Genomic DNA, 20463 nt, shown 5'->3' with positions numbered 1-20463 from the left:
GAGTACATTCCTTTTTATTAAAGTCCTGACAGATAAATAATATATTCTCAAAATATAAGCGTATGAAATTTAGACAAAGAAAACAACATTTAATTACTAATGGCACTTAAATGCAGAGAAAAATTCAAACATTCTGTAAGAATATATTTTAAAATAAAAATAATAACAGATAAATTACAAATTCAATAAGGCAATAGAAAAAAGGGACACATTTTACACCATGAGCTAATTGTTACAAATCAGTTCATTTTACATGAAACTTTTTTGAAGGATTTTTAGCGTGATCTAAAAGAAGTTGAGCAGGTTGAAATTGTGATTCTCCAATTAGCTTTTGAAACTTTTCCATAAGTTTTACTAAATTGCCTGCGCCATATGTGTCCACAAAACGAAAAGGTCCTAAAAAATATTTGATAACAAATGTAATAGCATGCACAAATATTACACAATATTTTAATACTGTATAGTACTTATGCAAAAATTTCAAATTTTTTCAACTTATAAATTTAAAATATCAAAATATACCTCCATGTGGTGGAGGAAAACCTAAACCAAATACAGCACCAATATCACCATCCACCTGCAAGAAGAAAAACTGTTTCAATTTTTCAGCTTTTGAAATCAGTACTAAAATTAAATTAGAAGTCCAGCAAAAAAACAACATTTTTAGAACTAACACTTACAGGACTATTGAGAATGCCTTCTTCTAAACACAGAACTGCTTCATTTGTCATCCGACTAACTAGACGAAGCGCTGTTTCTTCATCTGAGAGACTAAAATAGACAACTCATCAGAAGAATGCAAGTGTAAAAGAATTTTTAACAAACAGGATTATTTAAAATAGTACTTACCCAGCTGCAGGTGTTTTTTGGTACTTTTTAACAATATCAAGGGCACCTTCATTTAACTAAACAAAACAGTAAGCATTAATTTAATCTTACCATCAAAGAGTATTCTCATCAATTATAGGTTAAAACAAAAAACATCAACAATACTAATTTCAATCAAGAAATTTTTTTTCAAGCTAAAAAATTTAAAAGAAAAAACTGAATGATATTTTTTTTTTTACTTTATTTTATTTACAAATCTACTTTAATTAAAATGGGTTTTAACTTTACCATGCAACATAAAAGCCTGTAAAGTAGAAAATCAAAATATACCTCTCTTTTGTCTGCATATTTGTAAAATCCCTTCTTTGATTTTCTGCCTGAAATAAATCAGTAACACTTTTGGAAATAATGGCAAAAATGTTATATAAAAAAAAATCCTAGGATGTTTTCTTGGCAACAATTGCTACAACAATTGTAAATTTGCACTATTTGAAATTCCAGTTGGCATAAATTTATATGTAAAAACCCTAAAAATGTTAAATATGAAATAATCAAGGTGCATACACAAGCATAAACATTACTCCAGGCTACTCCTAAGTTATAAATCAACAATAATAAACAATTGAACAAATTCTTTTATTCAAAAGAAATAAATGATTAAAAACTTTTTGTAAAAAAAATTTAGGATAGAATAATATTCTTAATTCTCATTAAGAGTATAACTATTCTTCTTGATGTAATTTTTCAAACACATACACTATACCTAAATAACCTCTGTCCACCATATCATTTAGCAATTGAATACTCCCGCCAACCATTCTGAAAAACAATTATACAGTTAAATCAAAGACGACCAGGGTGCAACAAATAGATAATTTAGTTATTTTCTTGATATGCTAAAATATGTTAAGATTAGCATTTTTTGATTGTAAAATTTTTTTTTATTCATTCAGACAGTTCATTGTTGTTCATTTTATTTAAAATTAAACTGTTTACTTAATGTTTAAGAAAGTTACAAAATGAAGAAAGTTTTAAAGTAATACTATTTTCATACCTCCCTTTAAAGATTTTACCCAGATGATTAGCAATATGAGCAGCTACATCAATACCAACCTAAAAAGATTTAATTAAAAACAAATATCATTTTCTAAAAAAATTTAAAGGAAAGAAAAAAAAGGGCTACTTTTAACAACACTTAACATACTTCTTTTAGTTTACAACTAATTGAACAGTCAAATAAGTCAGTTGGTCAGCTGTAAGTAAGCTGTAATCTCACAGTAAAGTCAGTCAGTCAACTGTAAGTTAGCTATAATTTCACAGTAAAACACACTTTTAGTAATTTTTTTAAAGCTATAAATTTATCTTAAAACTAATCACCTCATCCATTAATGTTATACATCCCACAGGAAAACCAAAGTTTTTAGAGCGTTGATCAAGATCACGTGGACTGATGCCTTCAGTGAGAAGTTGAAGAGCTTCCATCATAGTTGGCATAAGAATTCGAGTTGTATAGAATCCAGGCCCATCCTTAAAAAATCAATTAAAATTTTTGAGAAGTTTTTCAATTTAAAGAAGATTTATATAAATGAAAAAATAACTACATGCACACATGCAAGTCAGATTATGTGTAATTTCAATTCTGAACATTCCAAATGTATTTTAAAACAAAATAAATACCAAATATTTAACTAGTTTACAACAGCAAATTGAGATACAAATGGCTGATGGATTGCAGAAAACATTTTACAACGACTTACCTTAACAACAATAACAGTTTTTCCTTGCTTTAAACCCACATCCACAGCAGAAGCTAGAAAATAAATTTTAAAATCAAAAAAAGATAAACTTTAACCAAAGCTAAACATCTTTTAAATTGTATATTTGAATTTCTTTCAGAAGCAATATTTTCCCAAGAATACTATCTTGGTTTCAATTCTACCATCAAATAAAAAAAATTTCAAAAAATGGCTGCTAGCTTCTTTTAGCTCAGCTTTAGTTAAATCAAAACTCAGTTATCATACAGTTTAGTTCTGTCTTGTTGTTAAACTAAAAGCTGTTCACTTTTTTATAGGATGAAACTCTTCTTTATATATTATTTTTATCATTACCATTCATTAACATTTTATTCAACTTTTTTTATTCAAGAGTGCTTTATACTTTATTAAGCAATTATATAGAATTATTTTGTGACTATGGATGTTACTTCTGTTGTTAATACAATTTGTATTACAATTATCATAAGGTAACTTACAACTACAGTTATAAATTAAGATTTATATTATATTAATGCTATATTATAATCAATATTATATATATTATAACAAGTTAAAAAAAGTGATTAAATGGAGGATAATCAAATGTCTGCCTATCCAACCAACAAAGCAAAAAAAGATACACCCTGGAACAAAAAAAAAAAAAAAAAAACAACAACAGAAACTGCCATCAAAATGCACATTGAGGCCATTGATTTATTAAACAAAAAAACAGGAGTTGGTGGGCAAGTAAAGACACATGAACAAATATATGCTTGCATCATTTGATTAGATTACTGAAAAGTCATTACTGAGCACAAATCACTTTATGTTTTCCTTTCATTTAACACTTTATTTCATTTTGTATTTTTGGCTGAAGTTTAGCTTTATGCCAGTATAAAACTTCGAATACCACAAAGTTTCCATTCTTCACCATATATTATGTATACATGCACACACTTTATTAAGCTGTTACTTAAATAATTATATGCTATATAAATCTGATGTGCTCACTATCCAAGATTGCTTCAATAAAACACAGTTCACAGATTCAAGCTATTCAATGTGAAAAATACTTACCAATTGTATCCTTCGAGGTTTGTGCTGTTGTAATAATTTCAAGGAGCGGCATTTTGTCAACAGGAGAAAAATAATGCATTCCAATTACCTTTTCAGGCCTTTTACTAACAGAAGCAATCTAAAAAACCCCAATAAAAAACATTTAAAACTATTATTATAGGAAAATATTTATAACATGTAGTTTTCATAAATAAAAAATAGAAACATAACTCATACTTCAGCAATAGGAATAGCAGATGTGTTTGAAGCAAACACACAATGTTCAGGTGTAACAGCCTCAACTTCTGTTAAAACTTTATGTTTAATTTTAATATCTTCAAAAACTGCTTCAATCACCATATCAGCTTTTGAAAAATTCTAAAGACAATTAAAAACTCAGGTTGTCAACCAGGCTCACCACACAGTTTACAATGGAATCATTATTGATATAATTGCAAAAATTCTCAATTAAATAAATGAGAAAAAACTTCTCAAACATTACAAAAAAAACTTCACAAATTGATTAGCTAAAAACCATTATTCTGCTCTTAAATTCTGCTTTTAACCAATTGAAATAAAAAAAAAGCATATATAACAAAAAAAATAGCAGATTCTAGTTCCTTAAAATGTTTTTTTTTTTTTTAAATACTTACATATAGAAAGTCTTCAGAATTGAGTTTTTTGTGTTTTTATTTTTAAAGTATTGCCTTGGAATTAAAATATTAAATCAGCAAGATGAAAAACTTACTGAATAATCTAATTGAGCTGCAAGTCTTGACATAATAACATCTCGCTCAAATGAAGTAATTTGTCTTTTTGTTGCTCTTAAGTTCATACTAAAGTATTAAACAAGATTCAAGTCAATAAAAAATTTTTTTTCTAAATAAATTTTTACTTTTTTTTCTAAACAAATTCATTATTTTTGTAAAAAAAAAAAAATCCTTTGTTACTTTTTGTAAATTTGATCTATACCACGAGATAAACCATCTGCTGTAGTGTCTTTGAGTATAACTTTATGATGGGCTTTGTTTATACTAACCTGAAAAAAAATATTTATTTACACTAACCTGAAATAAAATATTGCCCAAAACTTTACTAATTTTGTTAAATATAAAACAAAATAATTCTAAAAGACTTGAACAATAAGTTTAGAGCTTACCTCAGCAATTCCTGCTCCCATAAGACCAGCACCCAGAATAGAAATGTGTTGAGCTCTGTGCTTTGGTTCACCAAATCGATTTTTCTTACATTCAGTCTATCAAAAAAAAAAAACTTACTTTAAATCATAACAAAATTTTAAAAAAATTGTCATGGAAAAGAAGATTTTGAAAAAAAAATTTTTTTACTTGGCCATTAAACAATCCTATTAACGATTTAGCCTCTTTTGACTGCGTAAGTTCTCCAAATCCCTATAAAAAAAAATTACAACAATTATATATATATACTTTATATATATATATATATATATATATGTATATATATGTATATATATATATATAATACAAATATCAATCTTAAAGAAATTTATTGTGTGAATATTATTTTCTTCTGTACAATAAAATACCTGAGATTCTTCTTTAAAACCAGCATGAATACCTTTTTCTAAACCAGTTTGTGTTGCCTATTATAAAGAGAAATTTATATCATTAATATATATTATAATTTACATAACTTTGTTTAATTTACATAATGCAGAACTAAGTTTAAAAGAATGATTATCATATACTGTTTTGTGTTTGAATAAGTTTCTTGCTAACTTAAAGATAACTCAAAACTTACTTTGCAATAGTCTCACCTATTTCAAATCTACTATGAATTTTTTTTCTTTCTAAAACACAACTAAAATCTATGCAAAAAAAAAACTTACTACAACATAATCAATTTCACTGCTTTTCAAGTGAGAAGTGAATTTGATTATGTTATAGTAAATTATAGTAAAAAAAAAAAGGAATATTTACTTATAACTTATTACAAGTAAATACATTAATGAATATTTACTTGTAATAAGTTACAAGTAAAGACTTTTTAAAAAATTTGTTACTAGAATAATATTTTTTTATTTAACTTAGATATTACTACATTATGGAGAGCTTGATACAACCAATTGAATTGCAAAAAATGACAATATATTTAAGATTTTTTGTTAAGTTCAAAATTGTCTGCCAAATGAAATTTTTCAAGAATAAAACTTAAGAGAAAAGGATTTTACAGCATTTAATCAATCTGGCCACCATCAGCTGCAATCCACATGACTGACATTTCAAATCACTGCTTGGTAATAACAGCCTTAAGGGTACCAATTTTAGGATGCTGATGATCACAGACCTCAGCCTTAATATAGAGCCACACTGAGAAATCAAGGAGGTTCGAATCAGGAGAAGAGGATGACCAGATGTACCTTGCCTAAAAATTCATGTCCTCAGATAGCCAAGTTTGCATAGTAATTGCCATGTGATAAGGAGTGGCATCTTGAACAAAGAAAACTTCTTGTTGATCAGGGAAGGTGGTAACAATCTAAAGAAGGACATGAGCCTTCAAAACTTGGTCCAGATACTCTTTAGTGCCCATCCTTAAAACCGTTGTCATTTTTTTTTTGTTTTCTCAAAACAGTTGTCATTTTTGTGATGCAATCTGTATTGCAGTAGCTAGCTTTTGTCCAGAATGAGGTAACATGTTGTTTTGAATATAAAAACAATGTTTTGTTACATATAAAAAACGTATGTCACATTTCATTTTCAAAAGTATTAGAACACTTTCTAGTCCAGCCAAAGTTTAGATTCATTTAAAAAAACTCAATTTGATTGGAAAATATGCCAAATTAACAAATTAATAAAAATAAATAAAGCATACCTTTACCTACTTAGTTTGTTAAAAAAAGAAACTATCTAATAATCACAGCATTTTTTCACACAAGTTTTTACTTTTATACAATAAGTATGCTTTAGTAGTAGTTAGGAATTAAGAAATAAAGAACTAAATAATACTATAGTTAATATGGTTATATCACCATATTCTTCAGAATTAATTTGATGAAGCTTTTATGGAAAAAGTTTGACAGAAAAAATTGTAAACAATCTTGCTATTCATAAATAATGATAACCAATAATTTGCTGAAAATAATATTAATTCATGTATTCAAAAATAATACTTACTTTAAGAATTTTTAATGGAGCAGGATACAAACCAAGGGTTTTCTTCATCACTGTTTCCTTAGCTTTCTTGAAAATGTAATCTCTTAATGGCCCAAATGATAATGGAATATTATGTTGCAGGCCTGCTAAACTAAACCATGATTTATTTTCTTGAACTTTTATTTTTCCAGATGCCAAATCTCTAAAAAAAAAATGCTAGAATGGTGATAAATAGACCTTAAGGCCCAACTTTTTTAAAAACAAAAAAAATTTCCCCACTCCCTCCCCACTTTAACAGTAAACTGTGCAAACAATCAATATATTCATTCACTTATGCATTTGTGATATAAAATATTAATAAAGGTATTGATGAAAAATAAATTCAAAACTAATTAATTTTTTTACTAAAATCCAAAATCACTGAGCAAAAAGTGAAAGAAGAACTTTTGAAAGCAATTAGAAAATTTAACATGAATATACAAATAGCAATCATTAAACTGTAGCTTGTTTCATGGTTGCTTTTTGAAGAAATAAAAAAAATTCATTAATCATAAAAACTGCATGGTTATTTTTAGCAGAAAAAATAGTTATTAATCTTGAAAAATATTTCCAGAAAATACAATGAATGATAATCAAATTTCTTTATTACAAAATGATTCTTCTATGACGATTTGAACTTTCTTTTTTAATTTTTTTTTTCTTTGGGAAATAAAATGGAAAGTAAAAATAAAGATTGCTTTTTTTATTTTGACATTTCACAACTAAAAAACATTTATTTTAAATCAAACCACAATGATGTGATTGTTGCAATTTAAAAAAGGAAAAATTTTTTTTCTTCTTACATACCATTAAGTAACAAACTAATTTACATCAGCAATTGAGTGGCATTTTGCAATTAAGAACAACCTGACTATGTCTCAGCATGGAGTTAACAAGCTTAATGAAGACATCAATTAATATCTCATTTTGAGGTTTTTTCAATTTGTACAAAAAAATTTTTTTGTTTGTTTGATAGGTTTTCTTTTTTTAGGTTTTTATCTAAACGACCCCAGAGGTATTTGATTGGATTAAGACCAAGATTTTGTGATAGCCATTCCAGAACCTGAACACTTTTTAATTAGAACAACAATTGCTTAGATTTTGTGTTGTGTTTTTTATTACTTTATCAATGATATCCTTATGCATAACGTAATCTAGGATACCATCATTAGGACAGGTTGATTTTGCAATTAGAAGTTTAACATTACATAGATTTGTCTATTAAGTAAAAATAAAATATTTCAACGCAACAACATTCTTTGATATCAAATTCTTGTGATCTGAATATTGTTCTCTGTGATGATAAAATTATCAAGTAAAAAAAAGATAATTGTTCTGGTATTCATCTTGTTTTCACCTGTGGTCCAGATAGAAAGGCAGATACAAAATTAAATAAGTCTTTTAACAATTGGTAAAATTATCTCAAGAAGAATATATTCTATGTTAAAACAAGCATTATTAGTATTTTACTAGCATAATATAGCATATTAGTAAGATTTTTTGTATCCTATAACTCAATTATCAATCAATATTTAGATTCTTGTTAAAGACAGAGTATAATCAAAAGACTAGAGAGGAAAGGTTGGACCAAATGGATCATTTCAACTTAGCTCAGTTATTTGTGATTGAATTACTTTAAGAAACTGTGCTATCAGAACTTGGTTAAGAATCTTTCAATTCTAGCTCCAGTGAACTTATGCTCCTTATGCTGTATCATTTATAAAACATCAAAAGAACATCACAGTAAAATGTAAATGTCTAAACTCTAGCTGTTAGTTAAAAAAGTTGAAAATTAAAGTTTGATGAGAGTTTTATGGAATATACCAAACTAAGTTCTATCAGTTGAATTTTATCAGTTAAGTAAACTCAATTCAGCCAACGCAAATCTTATAAGAAAACAACAGTTTCTTGCCAGGACACCTACCAAACAATTCCAAACTACACATACATTGTTCCACTGTTATAAAACCACAATTTATTTAACTTCACTACCAATTCTGTATCTCTTCTTTTGAGCCAATACTTGACAATCCTAAAGAAATTCTGCCTTCTCTCTTGTTTTTGACACATTACAATCTTGTAATACATCTACAAGTTGTAACTTGATGATGAGATATTCTTCTTAAAAATTCTTGAATGATAAGCTCCTGTTTCTCCTGCAAAATTCTTTTGGTCTTTATTTATAGCTTATTTTTTGGTTTAAAAAACTATTCTAATCAAATAGAGGTTGTAAAAAGTGCTTAAATATAAAACAACACAAATATTCGACTGTATCTTACAAACTTTGATTAATTTTTTTTAAACTTTTGAATTACTACAATAAAAAATATAGCAATCAGAATTAACAAGCAGTATTAACAACAAGCTACTATAAAAACTACAGTAAACTTAAAAGTTACAAAGCAATTAAAAACTTAAAACTTACTTGGCAGCTTGAACAGCAACATCTTCTAATAAACGCATTGTGTTTGTTTTGTTATCACTAACTCCAGGCCCTTAAAAACATATGATTCATAAATGTTAATACAAACAGAACAATTGTAATATTTTAGCTAATTCAATTAAAAATAAAGCAATAACCAATGCATTTAGACCTACAGAAAAGACCTAAAAGAAATAACTGAATTAAAATTTCTTCATAACTACTCCAACTTCTAAAATTTTTTTCAAGCAATTTTTTAAGTATTTTAAGATTATTAGATGTCCCTTTCATTACAAAATTATTTTTTTCAACTTCTTCATATTAAGTTTTACTAAAATTTGAGGCTTTGAGGCACCACACAAATTTTAATAAATACTATTTTTACCTTTGATTTTACACACAATACATTTTGTGAGACCCATAAGTATTTTTTTCTCACTATTAAAATCAAACCAAAAAGATTTTTAAAAATTCCTATTATGGATGATCCACCCTAAAGTATACTCATTGTAATGATTTGTACATTTAAAAAAGGTTATTGAAGAAAATTTTTAGCACCATTAACAAAAAGAAAACAACAAAATAAGCCACCTATATCAGTAATTAGAAAACACTATGTTCATACCAAGTTGATCAACAACATGATCTACAAGACCAAGTTTTTTTGCTTTAGGAGCGTTGACAGTTTTGCCAGTCAGCATCATGTCGAGGGAAGTAGGTAAGCCAACCTGCATTAAAATGTTTTAGTAAAATTGCCATAAAAAATATTCAATCAGTTTAGGTCTCTTAGCTAGAAAATAATCTCTTTAATCAAATTGCCTTTAAATAATTATTCTATAACCCTAATATTACTGCAACTAGATTATAAGGTTGACTCTAAACTACTAAAAAGAAATTTTAAAGACTAATCTTGTTTAATTTTCAAATCTTCTTTTTGAAACATCCTAGTCAACTAATATTGGTCTTTCACCATATAAACTTCATTTAAATGAGCTGCTGTAATTCTATACCAACCTTGCAGATTGAGAACCTTTTTGTATATCTGTCTATAGACTCAACAAATATTTGTAAATGTAGAAATACCACCTGTTTAATTAGAGCAAGAACTTCATAAGGAAAAAAATAGAAAGAATAAGTTATAGCGATCTCCAAAGCCTAAAAAATTTTGAGCATGGACAGAAAAAAAAAAGAAATAGATTTTTTCTCTTTCAACAGTTTATAAAAATTTAAAATTATATTTGTTATATTACAATTTTGTTTGTAAAATTTGAAATATTATCATTCAAAAAGAATTTTTTTTTGTTTATTATATGATAAGTAATTGTGAATTAAGTTAAAATTTAAAAAGTCCAGCAATTTAATTTTGTTTTATATCATTAAAGTGTGTTTCTAAAATTTTTTATTCGTAGTTTAATTGTGATTTTAAAGTGAAAGCAAAATTTCAAGCATAGATTTCTACAAATGTTCATTAGTATGCACAATTATTTCACCAAATGATTAGTGTTTAAATCATTGATTTGATTAGGAAATGACAGTTATGATGCTCAGACTAAAGCATCAAATTACCAATTCCCTTTTAGTGACAGACCTGCATTTAAAAGCTAATTTAATCAAAATTTAAAAAAACACATTTGACATGTAAAAGATAAAAGTTAATATGACAAATAAATTTACCAATCTGGGAAGTCTTTGTGTTCCACCAGCACCAGGTAATAAACCCAACATAACCTCAGGAACACCTAAACCAGTTTTCGGACTATCAACAGCAACTCTATAATGGCATGCCAATGCAACCTAACAATGTAAAGGTATTTTGTGTTAACATATTACATAACTTACAACATATATAACTTTCAAATTGTAATAACTTCATATTGAGTAATTTTTACAGAGTAAAATGGCATCACCATGTTATATCAACAACACTTACATAATAATTTTTCTTTTCTTTTTTTATTTGTGTTTGCCTCATTATAAAAATATTTATAAAAAAAAAAGAAAAGAAAAGAAGAGACTAATTAAAAAGGTAAATAACTTTTATTAGAGTCTGAGACCAAAACACAAGACATGCTTATCACAAAGTATGCTATTTTTGTTGAAGAACTACACCAGAGGTTACAAAGAAAGATATCTTCCAGAGAACACAAGATATCACAAGACTTGGAGTGTTAAAATGACTGTTCACATCTTTTACATAAAACTTTCAAATTTGATGATGCATCTTGTTGTAAATGACCAAAAGAAAAAAACAAATAAATAATCATTTATATCAAACTGTTTTAAAAAATTAAATAAACAATACTACCTCCAACCCTCCTCCAAGACAAGATCCATTAATAGCTGCAACAACTGGTTTTTTACTTTCAACTATCATATTCATTATCTTCTGCCCTTCAGCAGACATATTTATGCCTTGCTCTAATGACTTTGCAGAATTTACCATATTTATATCAGCACCAGCAATAAAACAATCTGGTTTACCAGATATTAAAACAATACTACTGACATTTGGATTGTGTGTAACTTCTTTAAAAACCTAAAATCAAAATAAGAAAACTAAATTCAAGATAACCTAATATAAAATGAATAGGTATTATTAGTTGATGGGTGCAGTAATAGATAATCATTAGTTGGAAATCTAGTAATAGATAATCATTACTCGTGTAAGTAAAAGTTATATTGGTACCAAGTACAAGTTAAATATTTTCGGATACAAGTACTAACCTGAACTGTTTCATTTATTACATTTTCTGACAAAGCATTCACCTAAAATCATCAATCTTATCAATACATTGATTTCTATTAAGGCTGCTTTTATTACTAATATATTATGTTCTTGGACTATATAATGTTCTTGGTAAATAAGGAAATAACAATACCTTAATTTAAAACAATAACTTAATTTAAACGAATAAATTGTAACTTGCAACATAATAGAAAATAAATATTTCCATGTAAAAACCTAGCACACCTTTGAACTTTTATCATTAATTGTGACTACAGCAACATTGTCCCTTACAACATAGTTAATCAAATTGCGCTCTAAAAATAAATTAGATGTAAAATATTTTTTCAGTGGAAATTAGAGTGACACAGTAACAAGAATTTTTTACTGTATTGATAACAAATTTTCTTGCAAATACTTTACTAAATTTTCTATAAATAAACTATTACCTACTTAATCACATTCCTATTAACATTAAATCAAATATTTGAGCTCCATAAAGTATGTTTGAAAAAACATTCAAAAGGAAAACAAGCAGAAACAACTTTTTCATGAGTAAAGAATTTTACAAGAACAGTATACATTTTATTTTTCTTTATTTTACTGCAAATTAAATTTCTAAATAATGAATAGAAAATTAGACAAGTTCAGTAGGCTGTATTAAAATGACCATTTTTACAGAATAACATTTTTTTACTGTAAAAGTAACTTACTTTACACAAAAATTTGACTTATTTGTAATTTTCTTCTATATCTGCTTTAAACTTCTATTGTATTGATGTAAACTAGCAAATCATTTACTTAGGATATCTAAATTCTATCTTAATTGTTAAATTTGTTTTTACAAATTAAGAAGTAGTTTTTCAAGACTGTTTAAAAAATGTGCAAAGTTAACCAGGGGTCTGGGTAACTTTGTACACCATGAACAAAATTAGAATCGCTTTATATGTATGGGATTGGTGCAAAGTAACTACTTTTTTTCTTACTTTTTAAAGGACTAACAATTTTAAGGCTAGTTTAATTAAAAACAAAAGATTAATTTTTTTAGTATTTTGCTTAATAAAGAATATAACATGTTATAAAAAAAGAATACTGAACACAACCAACAAAACCAACACAAAACACACAAAAAAAGTTCCTTCATATGTGGGTAAATTAGAATAAAATAAATTGAAGATTTCTTTTTTTTTTTAATAAAAAAATCAAAGTTAACAAAACAGGTTTCAAATCCCATTAAAAGTTTAACTCAGGCACTATTACATTTTCTTCACAGCCTTCAATAACGTTTGAAGAGATGTGAGATGATAAGTTATAAATTAGTAGCCTTGTAAAGAACAAAAGTGGTAAAACTTCACCTGCTGAATTCCTGATACCATTACAAAAATGCTTTGTCTTGGAAGTGCTTCTTTTATTTCTAAGGGTATTTACTGTATCTTTTTACCAAGAATTTTTTTGAGCCATGGTCAAGTAGTCAGTTAGATTATAGTTGTATGTTGCCTGGTAGAACTTTTTGTATGATTTTGCTATGATGTTGAATATATTCTGTTAGAAATTCTTCATTAGTATTTGCTTATGGTTTTTTTAATGTTTGGCACAAATTTGTTTTCTATAGGTGTCTTAGTAAAAACGAGTTAATTAAATCAGGCCCAAGAAAGATTTTACATTCATTTACTTTTCTACCAGAACTATGGAGATAATTGTTCATCATGTGACATAAGCCTATTAAATATATTGATAGGAAATTATATATAGCGATAGGAAATCCAAAATGACTTAATTAAACAGTACTTTTAAAAAAGGCAGTCTCCTCTAATTTGGAAAAATAATATGGCTTACCAGGTTTTAATTCAAACTTTCCTCTCAATTTGAAACAAATTGTTCTTTGACTAACACTATACTTTGCAACAACTTGCTCTTTTGTCAGCTTTTTGGATTTTACATCTTCAAGATTTGTAGATTTTTACTTTTTAGATTTTAAATCTTTACATTTGGATAGATTGTCCTCTGTAAAGTCTTTTTATTTTTTGGTCTTAACTTCCTTTTTGTACAGACTACATCTGGTAAAAATATTACTATTAATTTAATTTCACCCTGACTTACCCAAAAAATTAACTAAAGCTGTAAAAAAGAATGAAATAACTCAGTTCATATAAAATATTAGAATGAAGTTTTAGAAAGTATCACTTTTGGATTAGAGCATCCCGCCATCAGACTCAGCAGGAATCTCATATGAGATTTACAATGGCGATGCACTGGTTTATACGCAAAAGTGCATATTTGGATTTTTTTCCATCATAAAAATACGCGACCGATGGTCAAAATAAAGTACAGTAATTAATCGGTAAAACCTTTATAGAAATTTTGGAAAAATAAAAACATCTGAATTCTTACGAGGTTTCTTGTGGTACGATGTAATTCGATGATTTATCACGAGATTTCACTGCAAATACGAAGTATTTCTAATAATACGAGGTATTTGATTAAATTGTGATGGTAATCTGTAAAAAGAGTGAATTAACTGTAAAACTGATTTAGATTTTACGATTCCCTCCGCAATTAAACACTCCATCGGAAATTAATTTTTTAAGGAGAAAAAACTAGTAAAGCTATAAAAGCTGTAATTTGATTAAAGTTTTTATATTTAGTTGCTACAAACCTATTAGGGATAGCTATTTTACTTATTTTGAAGTAAAAAAAGTTAATTTTAAACAAATATTACTTTACATATATTACTTTACAAATATGTTTACATTTAAAAGTAATTCATTTTTTAAAAAGTAGCATAGTAAAATAATATATTACATGTAAAAATTATTTACATAAAGTTAATTTTAAAAATGTGTAACTTTTACTTGTTAAAGTAATTTATTATTACTAGTAAAAGTAATTAACATAAAAATGTTATCTACTTTTTCTTTGTCTATATATATCAATTTAAAAGTAAGTCATGTGAAACTAATTTACTTTAAAAAGTAATTTAGATTTAGATGGTTTGAGAAATGTAGATAAAATGTAAAAAAAAAATAAAATATTTAATCTTTTTATTTTCCCATATTTTACAATGGTTTGTAGTGGCTTGCAAAATTTTTCTGTAATTTTGTGAAAACCTCGTAATTATAGATAAATACATCGGTAATTTCAAAATATTACTAGTTTACACTGTAAATACGATTTATTGTGAAATTATGCAAAAATATTGTACAATGATGCGTAAATCTTGACATATATCGGAGAGTGCGTGAAATTCTCTGCATCGGCCTTGGACTACATCGCACCTCTGATGTGATACCATTCCTCACCATTGTATCACATTGGAGTCACCTTTATAAACTATTTCTCACATCGGAATTTAGGCATTTACGCAATTTCCAATGGCAGGATGCTCTATTTTGGATGACTAACAACATTTGTGGTAACTGTACATTTTGCAAAGTTACCCCAATTTCTACCAAAAAAGTACTTTAATTACAAGATTGTTAAACTTAAAATTTTTTTTTATCAACAATGGGTTTAACACTTCGTATACTTTAAACCAATACCATAATAAACACTTTAAACAGTTTATTCACTTTTGAGTTCAATTCTGATCTGCTGTACAGACAAAAGTCGCAAGAAGTAATTTTTGTTTTCAACTTCTATATTTAAACAAAACAACTTGTGTTGCCAAAAATCCTGTTTATAAAACTGTTCTACATGGATTTCATATTGACACTAGAACAAACCATTGGATTCCAAAGTGATTTGCATTTGTAGTTCAAATTTTTAGTAGCTAGAGATTAAAACATCTTTGACATATCCTTGTGCAAAGTTAGGCACTTTTAAAGTGCCTTTTAAATTTTTGTCAAGAATATTTGAAACTAAACTTTTGAAATACTCTACTGTTTAATAAAAACTAGAAAAGTACAAATACCTTTCAATTCTGTGCTGTACATTTGCTTCAAACTACCCCATTCTAAATGATATATTGGATATGGTTATATAAAAGATTAAATTCATATTATAAATTTATCTAGTCTTTATTATCAATTATATTTAGTATAAAAAAAGCTACTGAAAAATAAACTCTTATCTTCGTTAAAAAAACTAAATATCACTAAGTTTCATATTTAAGATTGTAAATTATGTTATTAACACTATATAGCACTTTAGCATAGGTTAATTTCAATATATATATATTTTTTTCTCCTTAAAAAAGAACTAGCCTAAATTTTCTTTAATTTCTGACAAAATATGAGCCATTTCAACAATTAACTATTCTTCTAACTGTAAGTATAAACATTAAAGCACAGTACTGTTATTATTCTCGGTCAGCTAGGTTGGCAATCCGATATTGTTAACCTAGCTGACCGAGAATGCCATATATATGGGGTGATAGTGTTCAGATCCCAGAGTCAACTGGTGCAAATTTTGAAATCTTTTAGGTACGTCTGTGGGAAAAAAGTGACTTTGAAGTTACAAAAACAGAAAAAATTTACCTTCTTTTTTGACATAGCAAAACTGCTATAAAATCCATACCAATAATCATAGAACAGTAGAATTTGGTGGCAATGTAGCCTATGCCAATCCTAAGATTCAGGTAAAATTTTATTCTAATCCCTGTAGTATAACAAAAGTTATGGTAATTTTAGTGTTGATTTTTTCACTTTCAGTACAAATCTTTTCCAATTATAGCCCATTGCAAGCCCCTAGGCCATGATGCAGGTAACACATTGCTCTAGTTGAATATACCAACAACTTTATAAAATAAGGATTTTCATGTTTTTACCAAAATTTTTGGTTTAGGGGGGTCAAAACTCTTGTTCTTGATTGAGCCCTATTTACAGCATATGCATCTTTTTCTATATAAAACCTTACATAAATGTGCTGTTAGTGCCCCATAAACATTCTTTTAACTAACCCACTACCTTAGAAGTTAGTTGAGACATTTTAACAATTATTTTGATGAAAATTATAACAAATCTTGACATTTATTACAAATTATAAAAAAATCTTGACATTTTGCATGCTCTGTCTCCAAAAATGTGGCTGACAGATGACTACTTTTCAGGCAGACAACTATATTTGATAATTTGCAGCAAATAAAAAATTGATAAGGGAAGCAAAAACAGAATACTGAAATAGCGTCTTTAAAATTTTTTTCATAATTGTAAGAACTAAAATTAAATTTCATATTATTTACACATCATATTTGAAGGCAGTGTCTATAACTTTATTAAAACAAACATATAGTCTAATAATAATTTGATTAAAGGGTGAACCTTTTTCTGGATTTAAGACATAATTATAGAAATGAAAACTCACCCAAGCATTGCCTAAAACTTGTACTTGGTATAGACAATAGCCTTTTAACACCACTTTTTGCTTGAGATGAAAGCATTTTCAAAATAAACTATATTTTTTTAAATACTAAACAAAAACTTGACCACATTAATACATATAACAAAAGCTGGCAAAAGATTTGTGGGACATGCTTCTAAATTGTAAAACATATATCACCAAGAGAATCTTAAGTCCAAAGTGCGCAACGGTTAATTGAGAGATACTCTGCGGAACAAAATAGTTTTAATTGACATTATATTACCGTTTATTACTATTAACTTAAATTTTTAACATCAAGTTTTTACTCTACTGAAGTTTTGATAAAAAGATAATAATAATAATAATAATAATAATAAGCAAAATTAAAGAGCATTTAACATATAAATTTTAACTTCATAATGCTCTTGTTTTTGAGAGTTTCAGGTTTTAAACTTGTTTGAATACGATGGGCAAAATTGTTTCTTTAAGTGACTCAAAATGCACCGAGAATTGGCTAGTAAGACGCAATAAAACAAAATTCTGAAATACTTCGTCGCAAAATATTTTCACGCTTCTCTTAAAAATACACTAAAAAATGAATGCGTAATGTGAAAGATTTGATAACAAAAGGTTTGATAAATACTTAAAACTCGCGGTCATATCCAAAAACGCATAAGATTGAGTTATTTTCTGTGAGCCGTATAAATGTTTTGCTTCTTCCGGAGCTTTCCAGTTTTACTATTAACTTTTTATGCTTCATTCTGATCTCCGCTTTACTCCCTTGTAATTCTTAATATGAGTATACACTGCATAATAATATCACCTCATATTATTTGATATATATTTTTAAAAAATTGACATACATTATTATGATAAATATTTTAAATACGCGCCTAAAGGTACAAACTGATTGATATCTATACCCCCATAGGTACAAACTAATTGACTTCTATACACCGGTGTAAAATCCCGCATATAATTTTTGACATACCAGCCACGCAATTATCTTGCTATTACGGCGCTATTGTTCCCAAGTTGTTTGTTGTTATATGCATTATGGCCTCAAAGGTGCTTCATCTTAATGGTTTTGAAGAACTAAATAATCTAATTGGGTATCTTCACATTGATCGAAATCATCTTAAAGTTGAAAGAAAGAAAAAAATTAGCGAGGTATTTATTTCCCTCTAAGAATTGGTCCGCTTAACCTTCTCACTCTGCAATTTTCTAAAAACATTTTAAACGTCAAGATATGAGCTTTTTGAGTGATACCTTGAAATACTGTGAAATTGTGATATACACCTATGGTATCAATAGGTAAAAATAATAAGTTGATTTTTAAAAAAGAAATCATATTACTAAACAGCGGACAAAAAGTGGTATTATAAATCATATATTAAGAAGAGAAAACCTATCTGTCAAACTTTATGAAAGAATGTAACTTTTTAGTATTAAAATAGTTTGATAAATGGTCTACATAATTGGATAATTTTGTTTGCTTAGAATTTCTATGTATACTAAAATTACTAAAATGTTGACAGTCAAAATGTTCTATAATGTAGTACATAAATATTTCCAAAGTTCTTGACAGTTGATGAAATAGTCTTTAGTAGATTTTTAGTAAATTTAGCAGTTTTTGTACATTTTTTATCATTATTGATTCAATTTTGCATTTTATAACTTATATTTTTTAAAAAAAAGATACACAATTTGGTTGTATGAGTAGACAAATGGTTATTTATACAATTTTAGGAGGGACCTGTTTTGGTTGATGGTAGTCATACAATTTTAGGTATTATTACAGTTGCAAAATCATTAGCTCGTGAATCTTCAAAAAAGTATTTGCTAGGTGAAAATGAATTAGAACAATCTGAAGTTGATCAATGGTTATATTTTTGTCTATCCAATATTGCAACTGTAGATAGCTTAAATTTTAAAAATGTATTGAAGGTAAGTTGTCATTATATATTTTTGGTGAAGTCTATATATAAAATATGTTTTTTCCTTTTATTTTCAAATATGAAACTTATAAATTTTTATATTAGTTTTTTTTTTGTCTTAAAAATCTTTTAAAATCAAGTTTATTATTTTTTTACTTAGGATTTGAACCGATATCTTGAACTTCGCACTTATATTACTGGATATAATTTAACATTAGCAGACATTTTGTTATATATCTATATTCATAAGGAATATGTAAGCCATAGTTTTTAGCTTTGTCTAATCTTGTATTGAGCCAAATATGAGAAATATAGCTATAATATTTGAGGAAACATGTTACTTAACAGAGCATTTATTTGTTTTGTTTTGCTTAAGTTTGTTTTTATCTCTATAGAAAAGTATTTCCTTCTCTGAAAAAGAAAATTACATGAATGTATCTCGTTGGTTTAATCAGGTGAATATTGCTTTATTTATTTACAATATTGCTTTGATTTAAAAAATGATTTATGTAGTTTGTAGCAAAGGTATTAGAAATATTTATTTTCATTTTATCCATATACACCTTCTCTATTAAATTATTGTGAATATAGGTACAACATGTTCCTCATTTACAACAGAAGCTGCAGAATGTGTTATTCCATCGTACCAAGCTTTATTGAGCTATGTTTTTGATGTGTTATTATTGAAATAATAAATTGTATTTAACAAACTGTGCATCTGTTTTAGCAAACTGGTTTTTTAAAAAGGTTAACTTTAAGTGTATTAGTTTCTAATGTTCTTTGAATTGCTATCATATATTTTAAAGTAAAGAAGTTAAGTAAATTTTTGATATTAAGTAAAAATATTTGTTCACACTAATCGAAATCTTTTTATCCAAAAAAATTTGTTCTAATTTTGTGTTTTTAATTATTGATTTTTCCATCCTAGTTTCTAAACTTATTTAGATAATGAAGTACCTTTTCAATATAAAATAGTTAAATAAATATACACTTGCAATCAAGTAAATTACTTGTATCTAGTTTAGTAAAAGTTTTACAGTTTAGTGTTTTTTTGCATTATACACAAATTGGGTTGAGTTATGCTTACTGTTTTAACTATATGTATAACTACTGTACAAATGGATTATTTTGTCAAGATGTCTTTAAAGCTAATCTCTGTAGAACAATAATAAAAAATACCTAAGTTTATGGTTGGGTTTGATGTTACTTTTAATTTTTTTAAATATTTATATTGTTTATCTAACAAAATATTTTTTTTTAAATATGTACATTG

At 26.8% G+C, this 20463-nt stretch overlaps 2 protein-coding genes across 2 annotated transcripts; one reads left to right on the top strand and one right to left on the bottom strand.

Moving 5' to 3' along the window:
• Positions 1–131: 131 nt before the first annotated feature.
• Positions 132–17481, bottom strand: LOC145181093 (trifunctional enzyme subunit alpha, mitochondrial-like). Its single transcript, XM_090079888.1, has 25 exons — positions 17257–17481; positions 15866–15907; positions 12202–12272; positions 11955–11996; positions 11536–11766; positions 10905–11024; positions 9856–9958; positions 9234–9303; positions 6791–6971; positions 5203–5259; positions 4985–5047; positions 4798–4893; positions 4589–4677; positions 4387–4474; positions 3876–4016; positions 3660–3777; positions 2586–2638; positions 2206–2355; positions 1883–1941; positions 1592–1647; positions 1159–1205; positions 850–905; positions 681–771; positions 523–577; positions 132–396 (listed from the first exon to the last, which is right to left on the bottom strand). Exons 1-25 carry the CDS (start codon positions 17330–17332, stop codon positions 245–247), a joined length of 2307 nt encoding a protein of 768 aa, XP_089936014.1. The 5' UTR covers positions 17333–17481; the 3' UTR covers positions 132–244.
• Positions 17482–18230: 749 nt separating this feature from the next.
• LOC145186292 (eukaryotic translation elongation factor 1 epsilon-1-like) lies at positions 18231–20396 on the top strand. The gene is made up of 5 exons (XM_080062406.2): positions 18231–18423; positions 19003–19200; positions 19351–19446; positions 19586–19645; positions 19782–20396. Exons 1-5 carry the CDS (start codon positions 18310–18312, stop codon positions 19848–19850), a joined length of 537 nt encoding a protein of 178 aa, XP_079918532.2. The 5' UTR covers positions 18231–18309; the 3' UTR covers positions 19851–20396.
• The last annotated feature ends 67 nt before the right edge of the window (positions 20397–20463 follow it).

This window comes from Hydra viridissima, unplaced genomic scaffold (genome assembly GCF_058129835.1).
Source record: "Hydra viridissima isolate aposymbiotic clone 2 unplaced genomic scaffold, HvirCarnegie_v1 scaffold_2, whole genome shotgun sequence".
Classification (NCBI taxonomy): Eukaryota; Metazoa; Cnidaria; class Hydrozoa; order Anthoathecata; family Hydridae; genus Hydra; species Hydra viridissima.
This window is presented reverse-complemented; position numbering and strand designations above follow the sequence as displayed.

Bases quoted from the DNA above. Each gene is read 5' to 3' on its own strand.
- LOC145186292 (XM_080062406.2), top strand. From the start codon at position 18,310: ATGGCCTCAAAGGTGCTTCATCTTAATGGTTTTGAAGAACTAAATAAT. The intron at 18,424-19,002 runs GTATTTATTTCC...ATACAATTTTAG, and splicing joins GAAAGAAAAAAATTAGCGAG to GAGGGACCTGTTTTGGTTGA. The intron at 19,447-19,585 runs GTAAGCCATAGT...TTATCTCTATAG, and splicing joins TCTATATTCATAAGGAATAT to AAAAGTATTTCCTTCTCTGA.
- LOC145181093 (XM_090079888.1), bottom strand. From the start codon at position 17,332: ATGCTTTCATCTCAAGCAAAAAGTGGTGTTAAAAGGCTATTGTCTATA. The intron at 5,048-5,202 runs GTATTTTATTGT...TTTTTTTTATAG, and splicing joins GTTTTAAAGAAGAATCTCAG to GGATTTGGAGAACTTACGCA. The intron at 1,648-1,882 runs GTATGAAAATAG...ATTGTTTTTCAG, and splicing joins GGTAAAATCTTTAAAGGGAG to AATGGTTGGCGGGAGTATTC.